Here is a 24,309-nt window from a genome sequence, read left to right on the forward strand (position 1 = left end):
TTAAAGAGAATTTTCTTTGAAAAACGTGTTTATCACTCAAATTAATCCTTTTTTCTACTAAACTAATTTAGAATAATGGTACATTTACATTTTGGATTGATTGGTATGACACGAAAAAACGACTATATAGTCACACTTTTCTCCTTATACGCTGCAAGGTGAATGGCATTTGGAGATGATCACGTGAATCGACTGAGGCGTTACTATCTCCTGTTTTGGAGCGGAGTATATAAATCGGTTTTGGGTCATTGCTCAGTCTGAGGGACAACTTATGCACAAGTACATTGCGTAGGACCGGTGATTTTGCTGTAAATACCAAAATTATACGCCTTGAACAATCACAGTCGGTGAGTGTCGGGCTAACCATTCTGTCTCGCAAGTTCAGGTGTTACATTAAAGTGTCATCAAAACGTAAGTGCACATGGTGTACACAGTATATATTTTTAAACATTGCACAATCATTGTTGTTTTCAGTCTTTTTAAGAATCAGAGGAAGAAACAGGTAGTATCAGTTCGGTATGTCATTCCCTCTCTCCCTCTCTTAGATTATATATATATATATATATATATATATATATATATATATATATATATATATATATATATATATATATATATATATATATATAACAAGTTATCTATATTTAATTTACATGGTTGTTTTTAAGATTGTTTTCAATTTCATTATATGCTATGGAAAATTGTATGTTGCACTTGACCAGAATCATTGACTTTTTTTTTAAATTCTGTAAATAATCACACAACATTCTATAAGAATGGGTTAGCTATTATGATTACTGTCTAGTCCTGGGTCTAGGAAGTTGTGCTTACCACATTTCATATTCTAATTATAACTAAAACTTTATCTTGTAAACAATATTAATCTACTAGAACGTTATTTTTCATTCGGTAATAATTTGTTTCTTAGAAAATGCTAATTGTGACTAAATGGCAAGAGGAAGTCTATATAATCTTTCTTTTTCTAGAAAATATTTATTCGTGTTGTAAGATCTTCGAAGAATCATTCACGATTTATCGTGAAATTTACATATTACTTTTATTATTTTTAAGTAATTCATATTGGCTGGAATTTATTTATTCAATTTAATTCAAGTGAAGGTTCTCTGGGTATAAAAAGTACTCAAATTTATCATTCTTGAAAATTGAGACTTGGATTTATCGTGAAATTTTAAGTAAAGATATATGTTTGGATTTATTTAATTCTGATTGAACAAAGGACTGTTGGCACATCACTACCAAGGATACGTCGGCACTTGCAGGATTTGATTTATGTTGGATTAACACTAAATTTTATTCAAAACTTCATTGGGACATGTGTTCGAAATTGAAGGATTTTTTGAGATTTAATTCTCATTACTGTAAGTTCCTTTTTTACATTTTCAGTTCGTATTCTAATGAAATAAATTATTTGTTGAATTGTACAAATCTTATTGCTTCTGACTCTTTTCTATGGCATATGTTATATTTAAACACCATATAGTCATAGAAATGTATATATATATATATATATATATATATATATATATATATATATATATATATATATATATATATCCGGATGCATCGACTTCTGGCACGATCAGCAGTTTTGGTGCTTACAAACATATTCCGTTGTATATTGTTATTTGCAAAGACATCATCATTCCTTTCAGTGTATTGATATTTTATGGGTATTTCCCATAAACGTTTTCAATTTATAAACAAATGCACGAACTTTTCAAAATAATTATAGTAATGTTTTGTATTAAGTAAATATTTATATTTCTGACCTAATTTTTTTTTATAACATGCTATTTCAAGCTGTACAAGGCAAAATTTGATTGTTACGTCGTTACAATGTTATATTTGCTGCAGCCATGAAATGAGTCCAAAAACCTTGATAGTTATATAAGGAATATACTGACTCTACAAATACGACAAAACACTTTCCTACGTAATGTTTCAGTGACATAAAAGTGGATTTCGTATGGTAAGGTGTTTTAGAATATTCAGTTTTGTTTACGTACCACATATATGCATGAATATCTGTCAGGATGACGCAGTGATTACAAAGGTTTTAAGTGTTCAGTTGAATCATCGTGCTGAAAGAATTTGTGCAATGTTCTCGCAAGCAGCAGCGTTTCTTCTCCACTAGACCGTATGTTTGCTTCGTTTTTGCACGCTTGTGAGTGATTGACAACATACAGTCTAATTGATGATCCGGGCACTTTTAGCCTGTACACAAGTTAAGATCTGCATTTTTATTTTCTTTTAAAGATTTTGATCTGAGGTGAGTAAATGGCAGACAACCCTGGATTTGACGAAAATTTCGGCAATTCATCACCAAGAAAATACAACGTGGAGCAAAACGTACAGAAGGCGAAGAAATGTTTCACGTTTTTGTCACATTTCTTGGTTTTGTTGGTGTTTATCGTGGGTCTGGTTGGTGGAATTTTGATCGGAATATATGCTTACCATGGCAGCATTAGTTCGTGCAAAGATCAATCATACCAAAGTACGGATGGTCAAGCAAGAACAACTACGATGCCCACAACTAAAATAGAACACTGTCCCAACAGAAATCCAAAAGATGACAAGCCCTACGAATCCAGTCTCTTTGCGCCTTTGACGATAAAAGAAATGAAAACGGTATCTGACATTCTGTGGCAGAGAGGCTACATCACCACGATTGATCGATCACCACGATCCTTAAAGGAAAGCTTCATCCTTTACATGTATCTGCATCCTCCAAACAAAGAAGACGCCATCAAGTATCTTTACAACAATGGAACGAACCCCGGGCGTTACGCCAGGGTACACATTCAGAGGGGCGCGGAACAAGTACCTGATATCATGGAGTATAAAGTGGGTTCCTTGGGATCTTTTTCCGAGGTCACTGTGACCCCTTTGACGAGACCTGGCGAGATCCACTTCAACAGTAGGCCCTATGATAGCGTAGAGGTAAACGCACTCAACAATATTTTAAAGACGGATATGAAGGCTTTGGAAACTTTGATGAGGGATAGCTTCGACGGTGCTACTTATCCAGAGGATCTCTTCATCTTCTACGACAATGGTCCTCCGGGCATGAAGGGTGCGGAAAGAGAAACACGGTAAGACCACGAGTTCTTTTTTACGGTCATTATTAATGGTTTGTTATTTACAAGCATTACTCAGGCTCTTAGACAATGTTGTTTGATTTGCAACACACTATGTAGACGTCATCTGTCTCTCTCGAATGCATACCAGTGACATGACTTTGCTTTTTGTTGCGTATCTGTGCTTTGAAACGATGATGTACATTTTGAAGCGTACTGTAGACTTCATGTTTCAAAGTCCGATGTTGTAACCAATCATAGGTCCGCATTAATGAGTTTGGTCTTTGGGCAGTTCTTTGTAATCGGTGAGAATAAAACATTTTTTTGTGGTTCAGATTCCAATGTCATATTATTGTGTTCCCACTATATAGTCATAATTTTAGTAACAGAAAGAAGGAAAACCATCAAAATTTGTAAAACATAACAAATGATCTAATTATCAAAGTTATAAAATAAAAATGTAAGATGAACTTAAAGCATTATGAACTGAATTCACAGTAATCTTAAAAGTTTTCATTCAAATTCAAAAGAATCAAATGTTCCGACGGAACATCAGATGCTCGAATACATTGGTCTGCACAAAGTCCTGATTTATCAAAATGGAATTGCCCATGACTACTCTAAATAATTCACAATAGTCTCTGAATAATATTTAGTCTAATTAGTCCTTTGCAGTTCCAATGAATAATCTAAACAAATATTTCCTCTCAATGATATCTAAACACAGCATATAATACGTGTGAAGACTGATGTTGCAATAAGAACAAAAGAAATAAGACTGACTACATTTGTTCAGCTCGACGTATTTATATACGAGAATAAGAAGTGGAAATCCATTTTGCTACTAACCTTATGTGACAATATGCAAATATGTCACATCGTAGAAGAAACCACCTGACCTAATAGGAAATAGCTTAATTTTCCTAAGGACCCACGTGACCTACTCGCCCAATTGAAAATAATCCCAAACCTGTCAGCCTGTATACTAATATTATTAGTATCAATTTGATCAAAGCTAATTATAGATCCCACGAAGTCTTGTCACTCTTAATATTTTAAAATATAACCCATACACGTACACATAATTTAGTATAACCATTACAAGTTAGACATGAAAGTTTTTAATATTTTTTAATGTATATTCGTAACAAATATCTCATTAGTTTTTGTTAGCTGGTTCATGTTGTAGATCTGCCTGGTCTTCCATTTTTAAGTTGCCGAGGAGGTTTCATTTCTTTACGTGATTATAATTTCATTTACTAAGGTAATCTCACATTATCACATCATGGTAACCCAATCATTAAATTGTCTATATCACATCATAGTAACCCAGTTATTAAATTTTCTATATCACATCATGGTAACCCAATTATTAAATTGTCTATATCACATCATGGTAACCCATTTATTAAATTGTCTATATCACATCATGGTAACCCATTTATTAAATTGTCTATATCACATCTTGGTAACCCAATTATTAAATTGTCTATATCACATCATGGTAACCCAATTATTAAATTTTCTATATCACATCATGGTAACCCAATTATTAAATTGTCTATATCACATCATGGTAACCCAATTATTAAATTGTCTATATCACATCATGGTAACCCAATTATTAAATTGTCTATACTAAATAATTGTATTGCAAGAATAAATTCTAATCAAAATCATGAATTACTCGCAGAATTTTTTATCTAAATTATTCTTTTTTGCTATATAGAATTCATCAACATATTACATTTTGAAACTCTCTATCAGGCCTTTAAATTTCAATTTATTTTATGTTTTCTGGCTGTATATATGTGATATTCAGTAATATAAATTATACAGTTACGTGCTTCTGAACGTTTTATGTGTCACCAATAGCGAGTTGCTGAGGTAAGAATTTAATATGTTATCCAATACTTTGAATTATATATGCATAAAGGATTGACAAAGACTCATTAATACGACTTCGTTCTAAAAAACCAATGTTGAACCGTCTCTTCTTCTTTTTTACAAACACTATACAGATTATTTCGAATTACACCAATGCTTTTTAAACAGTCTTTTTAGTGTAATATTATTTGAAGTATTCTGTACTGGAACCATAGTAATTTTCCCTCCATTGCTTTTAAAAACAATTTTAATAAAAACAACTTCTCTTATAAAACAAATTGACATATTTGTCTTTATTTAGGTATTAAATTATTATTGTTAAGAGATTCATACGTATCTTTTCACACTTTATACTGTTTAATATGGTCCTAATATGGGACCTTATACATATCTTTACATAATTTTTACTGTTTAACAATATCCCGATATGGGTATATTCGATATACTCGAATGAAGTCTCTGAACTGGAATGAACTGATCCTTTTCTGGATTTGATATTTTTTAAAATGCTATAACAAAGACCCAAATCAAGTAATTCCTTTCCCTTTCAAGATTAAAGTTTTCGAATATATTAAAACTAACATCATCACATATATTGCCTACTTCATTACTTTATCATGTAAAGATTTTAAAGCATGGTTTGTCTGAAATACTAATAATTTCATTTTCACAAATAGGTAGGTTTAAAAAAATCCAAAGAATAAAGGTTTTGTGTCTTCGTATAGTTTAATCCAAGGAATAAATATTCTACTTAAAAATATTTAGTTTATATTATTTGCTAGTTTTATGGCGTAGAATATTGGAAGATCCGAACCATACTGCAATATATATAACTTCGCAAAAATATTTCGTAGACATACCATCCGAACAATTTAAAAAAAAATAATTCAGGAGCATTTCAATGCTTTAATGAATTTTTGTTTTTATTTTTTAGTTCACCATTCCCACAGTTTTGTACAATCCATTTCTGTCGTTTTTAACTTGCCAAATACATTTAAACAACAATTTACTTACAAATGTTGTAAAATATTAAATATTATCTGGCGAGTTGAGTAAAGACACCGAAGAATGATTGAGTTTGGAGAGAGCTAGCTTTCTCAGCACTCTTACTCTTCCAGTAGGAGGTATTATTCTTTTTTATCAATCAATTAATCGGGATTGTATCATGGAAGTATAGTAGTGAAATTTAATATCTACCATTCCATCTACGTTTATCGAGAGCGATAACAAAATGTTATATATATATATATATTGTGCTTTTAATATTTGATCCGTGATAGAGGGTAATGTCCACTTTATTTTTGTCATGATTCTAAGAAGTAAAGAATATATAAAGAATATATATATATATATATATATATATATATATATATATATATATATATATATATATATATATATATATATATATATATATATATATATATATATATGATTTAGTTAAAAAAACATTATTCAGTGCTGTTTTAATATCGATCTTTCGGATTCTATGATCAGAGTTTATAGTCGTGTTGAATTAAAATATTTAAATTATTCATTGGAATTACTATCTATCTTTTTGTAATAAAGCACTGAGTATTGATGATTGAGGATTCATTCAAGATACAACGGATTGTACCATTGTGGTACATCAAAACATAAAGACTATTGGTACATGAACATATTCAGTACTATTGGAACATCAATACATTCAAGACTATAGCAATTCGTTCGGAACATTCTTTACGTTCGACTGTGGATAAGACATTTAGTAATATTTGGAAATTAATTCACAATATTATAAAAAATCTTGTGATCTTTCATGTCGGATTCTAGAAAAAAATTGTTCGTATAATTTTATTAAAATTGATGGCTTAACTGCATAATATATCTACTATAGAGTCTTATCAGAAATTGCGGTTCGTTTGAGATCGGGATCGGAATTTATTGAAGGCATATCAAAGCTATTAAAATAATCCGGAAATTGAAATTTACTTTCTTTAGGAATTTTCATTTTCATTTTCCCTGGTAAATATTTTAATTTCTCACCCATGCGACAGAGAAATCTAACTGTTTTGCTAACCTTACTTTTCTTATCTCAGTCAAGTCATCTCAGATCATTCGTCACAGTCTAGGTGTCCACGCGCTCAGAACTACTTTTAAAAACTGAAACCCTTGTTGTCTTATGTGCTGACGTAGTTGCTGTATAATCAAACAACAACAACAACAACAAATATATAACAAAAGCATAGTAACTTAAGATCAATCCATCTTTGAGAACACACCATATAAAATCATTTCGAGCGAGACAAAGACACGTATACGATGTGGTTTGGTCCGAGACAATGAAATCCCAGTCGCGAGGTTAAATTGTATGCCCCCCCCCCACTCGGCCAAGCCTCGTGGGGAGACAAATAATGTAACCCCTTGACTGGGATTTCCTTGTCTCGGTTCTAACCCCGACACAGATTCTATATTTCTCACCCTTGTGAAAGATAAATCCTGCTTTTTTACTAACCTTACTTTTCCTATCTCAGTGCCATCGTCTCAGTCAGCTCGTCTCTGTCATCACGGCCATTAGCTAGAATTACTTTATCAAATGACTCAAACTTTTTAGTCTTATGCTTGGTTCGATGGAAGTCCATTCTAATGAAACAAACGCCGACAGTTTCGGAAATTTACCAAAAGAGGTTTTGGAGGAGAGAAAGAAGATTTTACGGGCACCAGTTGAGGCAAGAAAGCTTAATTCACAAATGAAACAATGACCATGAACGTAAACTTGTCAGATTCGCTTTCTGAATGCATTAAATCTCAAGCCTGACAAAATATCTCTATCGGAAAATAATAGAAAACAAAGTTTCAGACAGACAGGCGACACACATCACCTGCCACAAAAATCCTAATTCTCTCAACAACAACCGAAATCTTAGTAACAGCCAGATATGCGTTATGTCAAACCTGTTTTCTTCTCACTGTTAGATGTCCCCATTATGCCCCAGATAAATCAAAGATATACAGACAATTTGAAATACCAACTCATACACTCACCAATTAGGAGGAAACAATTATCCGTCTACACGTTATTCCAAAAACAGATTTCCTATTGCCTATCCGTATACCACTAATAGCATCGTTTGTCATATTTCCAAGACAGAAAATTTTCCAAGAAACCGTGAACATGAAAGTTCAAAACAGGGTTATCCGTTAGGGAATGTTTATATTTTTTTGAGAATCATTCATGTATGGGGTAATTTTACAATCAATATCAATTGCAATATCGGTATGTCTCAAACAGTTTTATCTCCTCTGAAGAAAAGAAGGGCTATATACGATAATCACTATCGTACACAGATCTTTAATTACCCATGAATAACCCAACGCATGATCTCTCATACTACATTTTGCACGTCCTCATGGCCTAGAACAGTGTAACCAGTCTAGTTTCGTTATTTACCATCGCACTTTTTCTAAATTAGAACACATGAAAATGACGCATTTTCCTCATTATAAATATTAATTATTTATTGCTAATTTCATATAAGATCAATTAAATGTAATAATACCTTAATACTATCAAACATTTGATTGTGTTATTTTCTCACGCATACAAATAGTGTTCTCCTGATTGACAAGTCACGCCGCAGCCTTCATTATCATATTGTTATCATTGAGCTGTATGTAAACATTTGCACGTGGCGTAAGACCTCTTCGCGCAATACTAACAATAAGGAACAATTATAACTGTCAAAGTGTAACCGTTTGTGATTGAGAGTGTATAAGAAGTAAATGTAGTTGAATTATGATGACATGATTATGCTAATTTTAATAAAGCATAAGACCGAATGACCTACAAATAAAACTGAAGAAATAAGAGTGAGTGATGACTACGGTATGTGTTGGCGGTGTCAAACTGTATTGCAATGAATCAATAATTACTTTTAACCTAAAAGGAAAATATTGGGTGAGAAGAATATTCTACGTTGAGTTCGTACCTGGACAAGGAATCCCATTTGCGGGATACATTGATGTAACCGTTTGACTGGTATTTCCTTTCAGTGAAACCAGCAAGCATCACAATGTCATCTAATTGATTCACCTTTTAAGTCCAACCGAAACAGGGTTAGAATCTATGAAGACAGATGATTTAATTTAACTTGCCATACAATATGATCTTTGGGAGGCGAAAGCATCTGTGATAAAGCAAGTGAGAAAGAATATTTTGATTGGCGGGAAAGGAAAATATGGATGACAGTGCTTTAGATTTGATTAGCAAGTCTGCCTCCTGTTTTAGCAAGAAATTAAATGAATTACAGCTACAGAGAGAAGTGATGACAATGCAGATACATAACAAAGAAAAGGAGACGCAAATGCAGAGAAAAGGAGAAAGAGAGGGAAGAATGCAAATGTAAAGAGAAAAAGAAGGCACAACTATAAATTCAGAGAAGAAAAGGGAGACAAAGAGGGAAAAGAAGAGAGACAAACACAAGTGGTGAGAGAGAAAAGAAGCAAATGCAGAAAGAGATCAGAAAGAGAAATGCATTAGTTAATTTTTATTTTTGGTTGGTTTTTTCTAATGACTGTATGCTATGTATATTTGTATTTTGTACTTGACCTTGTCCAAAAACTAGTTCATGGTGTTCCTGACCACATACATTTATTTTTGTAAACAACAGAATATATAGCTAATTAATTCTATATGATTGTAAATAAAATATTCAAATCATTATGAATGATAAACGTGTTTATTGTCTTGATTCTGTCCCTAAAATACTTTTAGAACGGAAGTTTCCATTAAGTGGCAAAGTATTTTCAACTGACTGATTCAACCTGGGGTGTTACTGCTCAAACACTCATGACATCAGCATTGGCCCTCTGTTATTTGACATCCGAGTATTGCACTCCTGTCTGGGCTTGATCATCCCACACAAATGTAACACTGGACAACAAATTTTTACAAAAGTCATGTTACTGAAATAAAATTAGTCAATTCTTATCAATTTTTATGTGCTGAACACGAATATGACAGTCAAATTGCAAAATTGGCTCTAGTTTTTTTGTAATCTGCAAGAAATTAATGTTTACATAACGAAATGCATTCCAATAGTAAAAGGTCAACTGTAATAGCCTACCTATAAAAAATCAAGTCATTGACTACATCTTAGATTTCTTCGCCTGTCTCTTGTACAGCTGTTCGGGAGCATCTCTGAGGAGTGTCCAGCAGTAGTCAGCCAGCATTGTAGTGGACCATTTTCCCTGGTATCTTTGTTCCATTGTTGCGATATCTTGATGAAAACGTTCGCCGTGTTCATCACTAACAATACCACAGTTGCTAGGAAAGAAATCCAAATGGGAATGAAGGAAGTGAATCTTTAGAGACATATTGCAGCCAAGTTTCTTATACTTCATCAACATGTCTTCTACTAGTTCCTTATAGTTTTCTGCCCTAACATTTCCGAGGAAGTTTGTAGAAACTAGGCGAAAAGCATTCCATGCTTGTTTCGCGTCACCTTCCAGCAAGTTGTTGAACCGGTCATCTTTGAAAAGCTCTCGAATCTGAGGACCCACAAAAACTCCCTCTTTAATCTTTGCTTCGCTGAGTCGAGGGAATTTTTCATGCAGGTATCGGAATGCTGGCAAAGTCCGGTCAATGGCTTTCACGAAGTTCTTCATCAAACCTAGTTTGATGTGAAGGGGTGGTAGCAAGATTTTCTGAGCCTCAACCAGAGCTGGGTGTTGGATATTCTTCTCTCCAATGGCTACATTCTGCCTGTGAGTCCATTCCTTCCTCATGTAGTGCATTTCCCTTGCTCGGCTATCCCACTCGCATAAGAAACACATGTATTTTGTATATCCTTGCTGCAGTCCCATTAAAAGGGCAACTACCTTCAAATCACCACAGAGGTGCCAGCTGTACTTGTTATACTCAATGGAATTCAGTAGCTGCCTTAAGTTATCGTATGTCTCTTTCATGTGGACAGCATACGCTACTGGAATAGATGGAAGAATGTTTCCATTGTGCAAAAGCACAGCCTTGAGACTCAGTTTCGAAGAGTCCACAAATAGTCTCCATTCTTGTGGGTCATGAGTGATTTTTAAAGCATTCATGAGGCCCTCAATATCGGAACAGAATATCAGATTACTTTCCTTTCTGAAGAAAGGCTCCAATTGCTGGTGGCGCTTTCGATATGCAGTAATTGTGACATCTTCTTCTAGAAGATTCCATTGTTGGAGTCTTGATCCTAGCAATTCTGCCTTGTTCTTTGATAAGTCCAAATCACGAATCAGGTCATTTAGTTCTTCCTGTGTTATTCTGTGTGGGGTTGATGATGCACCACAGTGAAAATCTGGATCACTGCATGCTGATGGACCAGGAGAAGAACAGGTCGACTCACCTTTGTCTTCGTCAGATGAATCAAGAGAATATTCTGCTGGAGGTTCTGGAATAGGAAGTCCCTCACCATGTGGAACTGGTCTCAATGCAGACGGAATGTTTGGGTAGACTATTCTCGACTTCTTTCGCTTCGTTATTCCGCCGGAAAGAGGAGGAACCAAGCAGAAGTAACAGTCATTTAGGTGGTTGCTTGGCTCTCTCCACACCATTGGGACTGCAAACGGCATTGATGACCTTTTGCAATTCAACCACTGTGAACGCTGTGTTGTACATGTAGCACAGCATATATGCGGAGCCCAAGGCTTGTCTTGGTCACCAACCTTGCATCCGAAGTAAAGATGATATGCCTTCTTCACTTGAGAATTGATACTTTTCTTCTGGTTGGCAAATGTCACTTCCCCACAAATATAGCAAAAATTGTCCGCGGTATTAACACACTTTCGAGGCATTACTGTTCTTTATTGTACGTAAATGGATAAAATAATAAGTTTTATGTAACAGTAGCTTGAACTGTCTCGCACAACGTCTAAAATATTTTAAATGCTGAACCTATCTGATTGGGCTTTATATAGTACACTGCTTACGTCAGCTTCAGCAGCCGCCTGCCATTAGTATAATAGGCCTACACATGTATAGTACACTGCTGACGTCAACTTACTTCAGCAGCCGCATGGCATTAGTATTGCATTGCATCAGAAAATGATGCAATCAACTGTGGATGATGTGAGCATGATGGTATTATGCAATGTTACATCATTATTCCGGATGTTGCTGCAGTCCTACTGGAGAAATTTACACAGTGAAACATAGAAAATGAGGTATATGAATATCTTCAAAACGAGAGCCAATACAAATTTTTCACGGTTATATTCGTGTTCGGCACACCAAAATACTACAGATTAGGGCCTTTTCAAGTCAGTAATGATTTCACTGTTGACCAGTGTAATTGATGTCCAGCTCAACACAACAAAATATCTCTGGAACACAACGTCCTATCCCTTTAGTATGGTTGCTGCTACTCAGCAACATCCCTCTGCCACATCTGCGTCGCTAGGAAGCAACCACAAAAGTGTTGGCTAAGGACAATGCCAGTAACAAACTTCCACGGTACATGGACATCACCTGACATTCAGCAGTCCGCTCGACTTCGAAATGTCCAGTTTGGTTAGGTTCGTTGCCGGAAGATAAGACAGCTATTTCGCCATTGAGTGTCTAGTGGTATTCCCTCGTAACTTATCCATCTGTCTGCCCTCCTGGCTGCAACCTTCAACGTCATATGTGGACTACGATGAGGCGCTTCCGGACAGAACAGGGTTGTGGTGCAAACTTGTCAAATGGGACCAGGGCACTGATTCTTCCTGTTGCTGTGGAGCTCTACAGACCATGTCAAACACTTTGAACAATTGTCCACTGACAAAATTCTCCGGAAGACTGCAGGCTCTGTACCTTGTTGATGAAGACGGTGTTAAATAGCTGAGCACGCACTGCACACGATAAATAAATAAAGTTATTCAAAATATTTTTCACTGGAATTACAATGTCCTCAATACTATTCTTTGACTGGAACATTAATTTGTAATTATGTCAATTCATGCAAGGACATTGTGTTTGGATTATGTTACTGTGATACATAAAATACTAGTCACACCATCCCATCCCAGGCCATTGGTACAATAACATATCAGAATCTAAATGTATATCATCACATTCTATATAGTAATTTATTTGGAATAAATTCGAATTAAAATGGAACTTATTACATTGAGATATGCAAGTTCAGGTTTTACTGTTACCAGAAGTATAGGGTTAACACCCCCTTTAAAGAGAAAGAAGATAATTGCTTTCCTTATTTTGAGAAAATTAATGAAAACTTGAAATGGCAAAAGGACATTGGACTTTGTATTTGCAAAGTATACTTATTGTCGAAGCTCATGAAGACGACACTTCACTGTCAGGACAACTACAAGCTGATGATGTTGCGGTTGATGAATGTATCGTAGACAACCACATGTCTAATTTCGTTCGGGAACAATAACTAATATCTGATAGGTGGTACTCAGTCACGAAGATTGATCATAAAGTTTCATTTGTCCATAAGTCTTCCTCTAGGCCGTCTCTTGACAAAAATCATATCTGTCTCATACGAGTACTTCCAAATCTCAATCTGGCATAAAGTATATAAATCAAACTTCTGATAAAACTGATCAGAAATCCATATTTTTCCTAAGTACATGTATTGTAAGAAGAAAGGACACGTTATTTCTGATTGCTAGATGTTGAAATATAATATGCAATGTCAAAACAGCTATTTCAAATGCTCTTATTTCCAATAGTAATTAGATGAGTCAAACAAACTCCAGTCTGATTATATTTTTTGGGAATTATAAACCATTGATGTTGAAAGTTTCTATCTCACTTATTGGTGACTCTTCCAATCCTATCCCTATTAAACTATTAATGAACACAGGAGCTTCTCAGAATCTGTTATGATCAAGCACCTTGCCTTTGTCCGCTGAGACTTCTTGTAGTGACAGTTGACTTGTTCAAGAAGTAGAGTGCTGCCCTGTTAATGTTTTTCTCCATTGTCTCAGTTTGGCATAACACTTGGTCTCATGAGACTTGAGTGTCGGAGCAGTGACTTCTATACCTATCAAGGGTATTCATTTATTACAGCTAATGACCTTGCTTTGTATCCACTTTAAACTGACAAGCGTTTTTCGGCTCAAACTGTTTATCCTGTTAAGATTACATTCCCCGGTTAATAGCATGCTGGTGCAGTTACTAGAGATATGGCAAAAAGAGCTCTCGCGAATGATGTTGATTAGGAAATTATTCCTTTATCTGACACATTTATTGGACACTCTTTTGATGAGGTCACTTTTGCTCCGAATATAGATCAATCAATAGAGACTGATCACATTTATCATATCTTTATTTCTTATTATTTCAGTTCTTATCAGTGTGAAAAATGACAATCAATCGTTGTCAAACAGCAACAAGATCCTGATATCTCTTGTTTCTTTCAGATGGTTGTTAGAAACACTATAGCCACACAAGTACCAGTTTGTAAATTTTGTGACAAAGGGGTCCGTATGAAAAAATGGTAACTCCCTGTAGAGCCCGCTGTCGACGAGTGGACAGTGGGCTATTAAATTGTGCGCAGCACATGGACAGGAAATTCGTAGTCTAGCCAATGAAACTCAAGTTGACTGGTCATTTGGGAGTAAATAAGACGTATCATAAGCTCTTAAAATATTTCATTAGCTGAAAATAAAAGTTGATATTTGTAAATACTGTAAGTCTTGTCCCAATTGTAAAAAGGTACAAAAACGTAATCAGAAGATACCTTCAGGTCATCTGCAACATATTCTTGCATTTGACATTCCATTTAGCAGAGTAATGGTAAAATGTTTCGGTCTCGTACCTAAACCAAGTCAGAAATAGTTGTTGACTGTATTGTGTGAGTTCACAATTCCAGGAGCAATTCCTGTGAGGAATATTAAAGATCAAACCATAGTAAATTCTTTGATAAAGTATTTTACCCGTACTGGACTCCCCAAATAGGTCCTATCTGAAGGTAAAATTTTATATCTGGAATTCCCAAATACGTTATGCAGGAATAAGGCATCCAAGTTTAAATCTTCAGCCGAACACCCTCAAGGGCTTAGGAAAGACTTTGAAAGGCATGGATCAGTCGTATTGCTTTGATAAAGGAAAGGATTTGGAGTAAGGTGTTCATTTGCTATCGTTTGCAGTTAGGGAATCACTTCAAGAATCAATAGGTTTGTAGCACTTTTGAACTAGACTTGAGACATTCTGTCCGTGGATCATTGAAGGTATTAAATGAAAAACTTCTTCAAAATGAAGTTTCAAACATTAATGTTCTTGAATATGCATCTGATTTTAAATATATGTTGCGATGTAGAAATAACTAATGTTCTCTCTACCCAGACTCTAAGTGTCTTATGAGTTTTGTCTTTGTATTCTAGGGAAATATTCTGTTTGTTAAATTTTACTCGAATTGATGGTTTCATTCCCGTCTCTTGTGCAGTTTAAGATGACAGAGTCATAACAGTAGCGTTCTCCTGTACCTATCGTATTTGCTGATGTGGTATGCTTCGTCTTTAGAACGATCTAATGTGGATAGCACGGCCCATTCTAAGCATCGTAATCTTTTTCCATAGTGTTATTTTGCGCTTAAATCCGGTAATGGTTTGTTTGGCTACAATCACACACTTTGGATGCTGTTCTGCCCCTGATGTGACCACCAGACTCCGTCACCGCATGACCTCCTAAGGTTTCGTAAAATGATTGCTGCTGAGTGACGTAGTTAAAGGTTATGCAAGGTGAATTGAAATTCCCACCTTACAACTTCATAACATAATCTAAAATAAATTTCTTATTCATTCTCGTCATGATTGGAGATAAAGGTGCACTGATTACATTTTTAAAAATCTTACTGATAATGGTCCAAGACAATTAAAATCAGCACATCAGAGATCGGAGGTAATACACCATTTAATGTGAAGAATACTTAGAAATGTTATTATAATTATAGAACTGGAGTTGAATACTAGACAAACATGCATGCTTTAGAAATAAATTCAGTGATGACAAGGAATTAAAATAGGATGAGAACTTGTATGTCTACAAGATACCAATGGTTTGACAGAAAAAATAATATTTGGATTAAGTAATAGAATCAGGTCATATGTGCCATGCATTGCAGGTGCTCAAGTACAAGATATAACATCAAATACGGAGTTTGTTCTGCTGTTCGCGACTGTTTAAAGAAAGTATTTTGAAAAGTTAATTTTATGTAAACAAGGCCATTATTCGGAAAAAAGAAAATAAATTACAATAAGATTAAAACAATATGTTTCATGTTCAATAATTTGACAACACTATGCTATTGGTTGTGATTAAGTAAGTGTGTTAACTAGTAATATATAGTGATGAAAACCGGCAAAATTGCTGGATAGAACATTTTTAAACAGTCATCACATTCATTGAATCAAAGAATAACATTCTACTATAAACGTCGTCATGGTCAAAAGATATTGCGGCGGCTGATAGTCTGTCTTAAACAATCCAGCAAACAGTAAATAACGAAATAAATGATGAGAACATGAATATAGATTACGTAGGCAGGAAGGACAAACATGAAAGCAGAACATAAAATAAAAAACATCATGATTTACGAAATACATTTATGACATTTTCGATTCTCTCACTTGACAAACAGAAAACGGCTATAATTATTACCATCGGTGCAGGAGCTGGCTTAGTTTATGTTTTGAAAAATAGGTTATTATTTTTTTTTCTAAACTTGTTGCCCTTGTCCTGTTTATTCTTTATGTTACCAAAACCTTTCTTACAACAGTAAACTATTTAATGCTACAATAAGCAAATTTACATGATCAGCAAATACATATACAATTTGACCGGAACAGTTTAAACACTGGCTTAACTGCACTGCCAATTATACATGGCCATTTGACTAACGCAAAGGTACAAGTGTATTGATGTTTAATGCTTGGCAACAAATGACTTTGTGCTGTTTCTCTTCAACACTTTTTCTCCTTTATCTCCTGTAAAACTTTTAACAAAATGCGCTGTGGTTAGACAAAGAGTTGTTACTGTCATACTCATAACAACAATAAACTTAGGAATTAATGCAACATTTTCTTTGAACAGGAATGTTTGTTTAACTTAAACATTCATTTTCAGTAATGTCTTTTTTCTTGACCACTAGAATGAAAATGGTTCCTTTTTAGTGTATGGATGATAACCAGAACTGTGGTATGTTGCCGTTGCCCAATGTATGAATAATAGCTGTAACAGTTTAAAAACCCAGACCATAAACATGTAACAACCAACTATTTAAAACTTTTCTTAAAAAAACCTCTATATATCATGTCTCATACATAAAACTCGTGACCATTTTATTTTTAAAAAATTGGTGCACCAGCAAACGACCCCCCACCATTTTTATGTTTGGGAAGAAAAATCTGGCTCACCATCCTAGCGTTGCCATCCATATTAGAAAGAAAAAAAATCCACGGTTTACCGGCATGTTTTGTTCGAAGGCACGCATCATGGGGTCTGAATACTTCAATGAAAATTATTCAACAAGCCTAGGGCATATGAATTTAAATTTTATTTATATACATTAGCTGGTTCTCCACCATTTGTATTATTTGATTCTCTGGCTTAGAACATCTACCAGATTTAATTAAAGCTGTCTCGGTTTCATTGTTTGATTACGTAAAACGCTTACCAACTTATGGCTCTACATCATTGTTTGATTACGAAAAAAAGTTACAAGTTCCAAACAGCACTGCCTATGTAGTCACTATTAAGACCACAACAAGATAGAATCACGTGACTATCAATTAGTAACATGATTATATTACTATATTAAAGTTATTGTTTTTTTTATTTTTTTATTCATAGCTGGTAAAATATATCCAAAGAGTTGATGTTTCTTACTATATAACTTCCAACCAACTCTCAGTAAAATTTTCTATGTAAGTGTCACTCCAATTAAATTTGCTGTGGCATAGTGACGCATTACTGCACACGATAGAAGTGCACACATTCTTCTGGAACCTTCCTTGTCAATAACCTTCTAGATATTGCACATGAATTCTAATATACAAAAAATACATTAATGGTTCTGTTCTTATTTGAAATCAAGTTACAATGAAACGGGTATTTAAGTAAGGTAGGTTCGTTATTGCTTAATGAGGCACTATGTAGACCTAGCCACCGTCAACATCAAAATTATCTTGCACATTAAATGACCGAAACAGATGGACTGAGCATGGCTGTGTTGATGTGTTTACACCAAAGTATACGGGTGATAAAATCGCTGTTTTTCGCAGATATCATTAAAACATGAAACGAAAACTAACTTACAGCTACCAAGCAAAAATATTATGCAGTCATAAAAACAAGATTACTCAACAAAATATATGTTGCAGTATAATTTTTAAATGCTAAATCAGTATATGTAGCAGTACAGTATTAAATGCTAAATCGACGCATATAGCAGTATAATATTTAAATGCTAAATGGACCCATGTAGCAGTATCATTTTTAAATGCTAAATCGACGCATATAGCAGTATAATGTTTAAATGCTACATCGACACATATATAAGTGTATTATTTACATGCTAAATCGACGCATAAAGCAGTGAAATTTTTAAATGCTAAATATGTAGCAGTGCAATTTTCAGATGCTAAATGGACACATATAGCAGTATAATTTTAAATGTTAAAGCGACGCATATAGCAGTATAATTTTCAAATGCTAAATCGATATATGTAGCAGTACAGTTTTAAATGCTAAATCGACACATGTAGCAGTATATTTTTTGAATGCTAAATTAATATATGTAGCAGTGTACTTTGCAGATCCTTAATATATATAGCAGTATAAATTTTAGATCAGTACATGTAGCAGTTAAATTTTCAAATGCTATATCAGTATCTGTAGCAGTGCAAACTTTTAATGCTAAATCAATACATGTAGCAGTGTAATTTTAAATAATAAATCATTAACTGTAGAAGTATAATATTTAGATGTTAAATCAGTATATGTTTATTGCTGCAAACTGATCCATAAAACTATACCGTCATAGCAAAATATTTCTTCAAATGCTATCTTCAACTTCTCGATATTGTTTTCACTCGACTGTATATTCCCTGTGCTAATATTCCTTTTCAAAGTTGCAAACATTAACAATCTCCGGCGTTAAATTATTTAAGACCTACAAAGTAAGACTACACTTTTTAAATAATGTAAGCATTAATAGGTAACCATCAAAGAGTGTGCAAAAGAGATTATGTAGAAGATAAAATATTTTGGACATTTTGTGATCACCTGGCGGGTTTTATATCCATTTCATGTATTTCCTAAAATAGTGTATAGCATTTGCATGTAAGAAGAATTACGGTGTTCTACACACAGAGTACGCTATTATATGTACTCTTATAATCAAATGATTCGAAATGAAACCTCTAATATTTTTCATAATTCATATTTCCCTCTGTATTTTTTACAAAGACTGCTTCAAGGTGGTTGGAAAAATTATATTAATCAGGACACCTAACAGTTTGAGACATGCACAGTTCATAATTATTGGCAGGATTTACTTATAGGTACAATATTTTTACATTTGGCTGCGTTGTCTGTAAATCTGAGGAATGTTTATTGTCCTGTATCCGTCTTATAGGTAATCAATTAATCTCCATTCAGTTTGCTCTTAGCAATGCTATGATCTATCTGACTTATGACTTGCACATTGTGGTGTATCATATATCTATATATAATGTTTCAAACACTTTGGAAAATCATTTATATATGAAAGAAAAAGAGCGAACCTAGAATTGAGCCCCGTGATACTTTATTTAAGGTTTTGAAAATATGAGCCAGTACGATTCTAACTTATATATTGTGATGAAAACCACAACAATCATTGGTGTATGAAATTATTTGCTTTCTAAAATTAAACCATTTTTATTATAAAAGCCAAATGATAGCAGACCATGAATTTCAGCTTTGTATTTGACTTTATAATTTGTTTCAATGCCTGTGAATTATTTTAATCTCCTTTGTGTTTGTGATATATCTGTTTATTGTAGGTACTTATATATTTATTTTGAAACAATGCTTGATATTCTTCTAACCTTGTCATTAGTCAACACGTGTTATTCCTTTTACAGATTCATCATAGGATTCGGATCGCCTGAAGATGAAGATGTGCTGTACCTCCTTCCGTTGAGTGGAACAGTCCATTGTCCCTGGACTAACGTGTCAGAGTGGTACCCTTACTCCTTTTATTACCTGAACCAGGGTCCCTACCGTACCGTATCTGATCTTTTATCTGCGTACAACAGTAACATAATTCGAAAGGTCAAACTTCCTGCGGGATATCGTAATACGTTACGGAAAAAGCGGTATCCCAAAAGAGATATTTATTTGCCCCTTAGAGAATATGCTGATCGACCAGGGGCCAGGACCTATATGCCGCAGGGGCCAAGATTCAGCATTAGTGGTACCCAAGTCAAATGGATGGATTGGAGCTTTCATATCAGTGGGGGCCAGCTTAAGGGTCCGGCTCTTTTTGACATCCGGTTTAAGGGCAACCGAATTGCATATGAGCTTGCAGTGAACGACATATCTCTTGTATATGGCATGGATTCATCAGGCCACAACAGTATTATCTACATGGACGCTACATATGGGATAATGGGAGGCGATACACCTACCACAATACTTCGTGATGTTGACTGTCCAAGTTATGCAGCTGTACTCAATACTTCATACTGGGATTCGGCTGACCAGAAAGCGGTTGACATGGAGTCAATCTGTATCTTCGAGGCGGATGAGCAGGAAGCTCTATGGCGCCATTATACCGCAAGCTTTGCTGGTGGAATGAGGAACAGGCATCTCATTGTGCGCGTGCCAGTTGTCATTGGTAACTATGACTATACTTTTGAATTTCATTTTTATCTTGACGGAAAAATATACGCCAAGGCAAAAGCAACTGGCTACATTCTATCCAGTTTTTGGGACGAAAATAACCCACATGCCGGAAGAGACAATACCAGGGATGCGTTTGGATATCGGGTGTCAGATTTTCACACAGGACCCATTCATGATCATATGTTTGGATTTAAGGTCGACATGGATGTTATTGACTCCAATAACTCACTGGAAGTAATTCATTGGAAGGCTGGGGACATATTGGATGCTCTAAGGACCCAGTCAAATATCACACAGGTCCCACCATACTTTATCTACAATCAAACAAGGTACCTGGAATACGAAACTCTGCAGCGAGAGGGGGGATATCGGCTGAACTATGATGACCAAAAATTTTTTGTCGTGGTGAATGAAAACAAAAAGAACAGTTGGGGAGTTAAAAGGGGCTACCATATAGCCCCTCTTGGAACAGGTACTATTTTTTATCCTTCTTTAACCAATAATTGTCTTTGACGAATAAATATACATTAAAAGTACTTTCTAGTATATTTTTGGATAATTTTATCGTATGATTACACGTATCCTCCAATAGAGATAATGAAAGTCAACCTCAAAGATTTAAAATGTGGTTCTTTTGGTATTTATCTAATATATCTGACCTTTGTGGCGTCTTGGATCATACGAATCAGGACTATACTTAATCAAACAAGCTGTTTACATAGATAGCATTATTATTCATAATGACCTTTTCATAATGACTAATTCTTCTGGTTACTTTTAGCTCGATACAGGCAATAAAACAAAGTAACATCATCACTGAAAATGTAAATATTTCAACCTTCATGTCATTAGCATAGCTTTCTCAAAACAGAATTCAGACCAGTTGGAAACATTTATAAACTCCGCTATAGGTACAAACAGTTACACGAAGAAGGAATAATGGCAAAAGAGATGGTCACATTCATAAAAAGAATCGATTTGCATAACCTTTTAATCTGATCACCAACATTGCACAATATTTTATGCAGACTGGTTTGAGTAAAATTTATTGTCTCCCATTAGAAGATAATTGCTTTCTTTCAGGGGCCCAGTCTCTTCCGGAAGCTCATCCCGCCATGAAAGCACTGTCATTTTCCAAGTATCACATTAGTGTGACTAAGCGGAAGGAGGAAGAAAGTTTTCTTAGTTCCATCTATGATATCAACCGGATGGACAATCCCAAAGGTTACCTTGACCTTATGCTGGATAACGAGTCCATTGTCAACGAGGACCTCGTTAACTGGGTCACCGTTGGAGTCCTTCATATTCCTACTTCAGAGGACGTCCCAATGACGACACGTGTTGAGAGTGGCTTCATGCTGAAACCATTCAATTTTTTTGACACAACCGCCTCGTTTGACATGCCGCAGTACTTTGAAGACCCAGACAACTCGGAACGCGAGCCTGACTTTGCCGCATGCATTGAGCCGAAGCTTTAATAATGGCAATAATATTCTCACCACAAACGCCACACAGTGAGACATGTGATCACAGTCCCGTCTATTTGAAACTTTCTGTACTAAACAACCGAACTTTAAGTCCAAACACAGAATATAGGGAAGGAGAATAAACATTTAACGAGTTGGTAACCTCGGAGATTTCGAGAACTGTTGCATAATTTTTAAAAGATTGTATAGTCTATTAGAATGACGCTTATAACCAAAACTATTAAAACAATAAAGACGCATAGTTTGCAAGATTTGTAACCAAATTATTACAAGTAGATTTATCATTTCTGGGTGTGTCTAAGACGATTGTTAGACGTCTTTGAACAGTAATATCTGTTGAATATCTTCAATCATTATTTTAATGGACTGTACGCCTGTAAAGTAAATAGTCGCATGTGTTAGATATTAAAACCACTACTTACCGTAACCCACCATACATGTATACATGAATGGATATCGGGGGAGGGGGATATATATATATATATATATATATATATATATATATATATATATATATATATATATATTGTTCTTCAATCTTGTAATATTATAATTTTATTTTTTGTTACCTGCCATAAGAGCTACTATTTGAACACTATAACAAAATATGCGTAATTCGGTCAAAGATTTCAAAGTATATTTTGAAATTTATATTGGAGAAGAACAATCACTTCGTTGGTTGTGGGGCGGGGAAAACTGGGGATGAATTACAGTTTGCTACGTCATCAATGATGGTATACCAGCACATTAAAAACCATATTATCTTTAATCTATGAGGTATATTGATTGTAAATATGTGTCGTATGAATACTATATCTTTGATATACTACGAGATGCATACATTTTTCATTAAAAAGAAAGTCGGCAAGCCTCGTTTCCATTCTTAATATATATATATATATATATATATATATATATATATATATATATATATATATATATATATATATATATATATATATATATATATATCGTGACATTAAGAAGATAATCTAACAAGTTAAAGAGTTATAGTTCCTTGACAGCAGGAAATTGAACTCATTCCGAGAATATAGACAATAAGCTCTCAGGTACCAACTTAGTCATATATGAGAGAATATATATTTAATTTATATGAAATTTTGAAAGTTCACAAACGTGTTACATACTCGAACCTTAAAGTAAAATGACTTTGAATTTATAAAAAGAAACTTTGGCTTATTAATTTTGGGAATGTAGGATGAAAATGTATCATCCGAACCCCAAAATGTTGATAAATGCCGCCATGTCAAATTTTGCAACACTCTTAATAGGCAAGAAAATCAAGCACATGTTGTAGAAAATGGTTGATAAACCAGCATGTTATGTGAGTGAGAATGAGCGTTGATGTGGATTTAGGTACGATGTGTTTGGGACTTGGCGTTGATGTGGATTTAGGTATGATGTCTTTCGGACTATGCGTTGATGTGGATTTAGGTACGATGTCTTTCGGAGTATGCGCTGATGTGGATTTAGGTACGATGTCTTTGGGACTATGCGTTGATGTGGATTTAGGTACGATGTCTTTGGGACTATGCGTTGATGTGGATTTAGGTACCATGTGTTTGGGACTTGACGTTGATGTGAATTTAGGTACGATGTGTTTGGGACAGTTCGTTCATGTGGATTTAGGTACGATGTGTTTTGAACTGGGCGTTGATGTTTGCTTTGGTATTTTTTGTGAAAGAATAAGCGCTGATGTGTGTCTATGTATATTGTGAGTAGAAATGGGCCATAAAATCAGTAATACGCAACTATGATTTATGAACTTTGCGATGTAAGGTTACACATATTTCACACAACCCATACATGTGGTTATATCTAGCTTTTTAAATATTTGTATGGACTGGAAAGTCAAAAATGTGTTCTAAATGAGGGTTGATATAGTATTATCTTATCTGAGCGGGAATGGGTGTTGATGTGTGTTTAGGTATGCTGTGAGTAGTGAATGGGG

General features: G+C 34.6%; 1 protein-coding gene across 1 annotated transcript; it reads left to right on the forward strand.

Moving 5' to 3' along the window:
• Positions 1-291: 291 nt before the first annotated feature.
• On the forward strand, positions 292-23,171 carry LOC149792461 (diamine oxidase [copper-containing]-like). Its single transcript, XM_089969393.1, has 4 exons — positions 292-411; positions 2,278-3,113; positions 20,088-21,322; positions 21,934-23,171. Exons 2-4 carry the CDS (start codon positions 2,299-2,301, stop codon positions 22,326-22,328), a joined length of 2,445 nt encoding a protein of 814 aa, XP_089825519.1. The 5' UTR covers positions 292-411; positions 2,278-2,298; the 3' UTR covers positions 22,329-23,171.
• Positions 23,172-24,309: the final 1,138 nt, after the last annotated feature.

The sequence above is a fragment of the Sinohyriopsis cumingii genome, chromosome 9 (assembly GCF_028554795.1).
Source record: "Sinohyriopsis cumingii isolate HCF-2022 chromosome 9, ASM2855479v2, whole genome shotgun sequence".
Classification (NCBI taxonomy): domain Eukaryota; kingdom Metazoa; phylum Mollusca; class Bivalvia; order Unionida; family Unionidae; genus Sinohyriopsis; species Sinohyriopsis cumingii.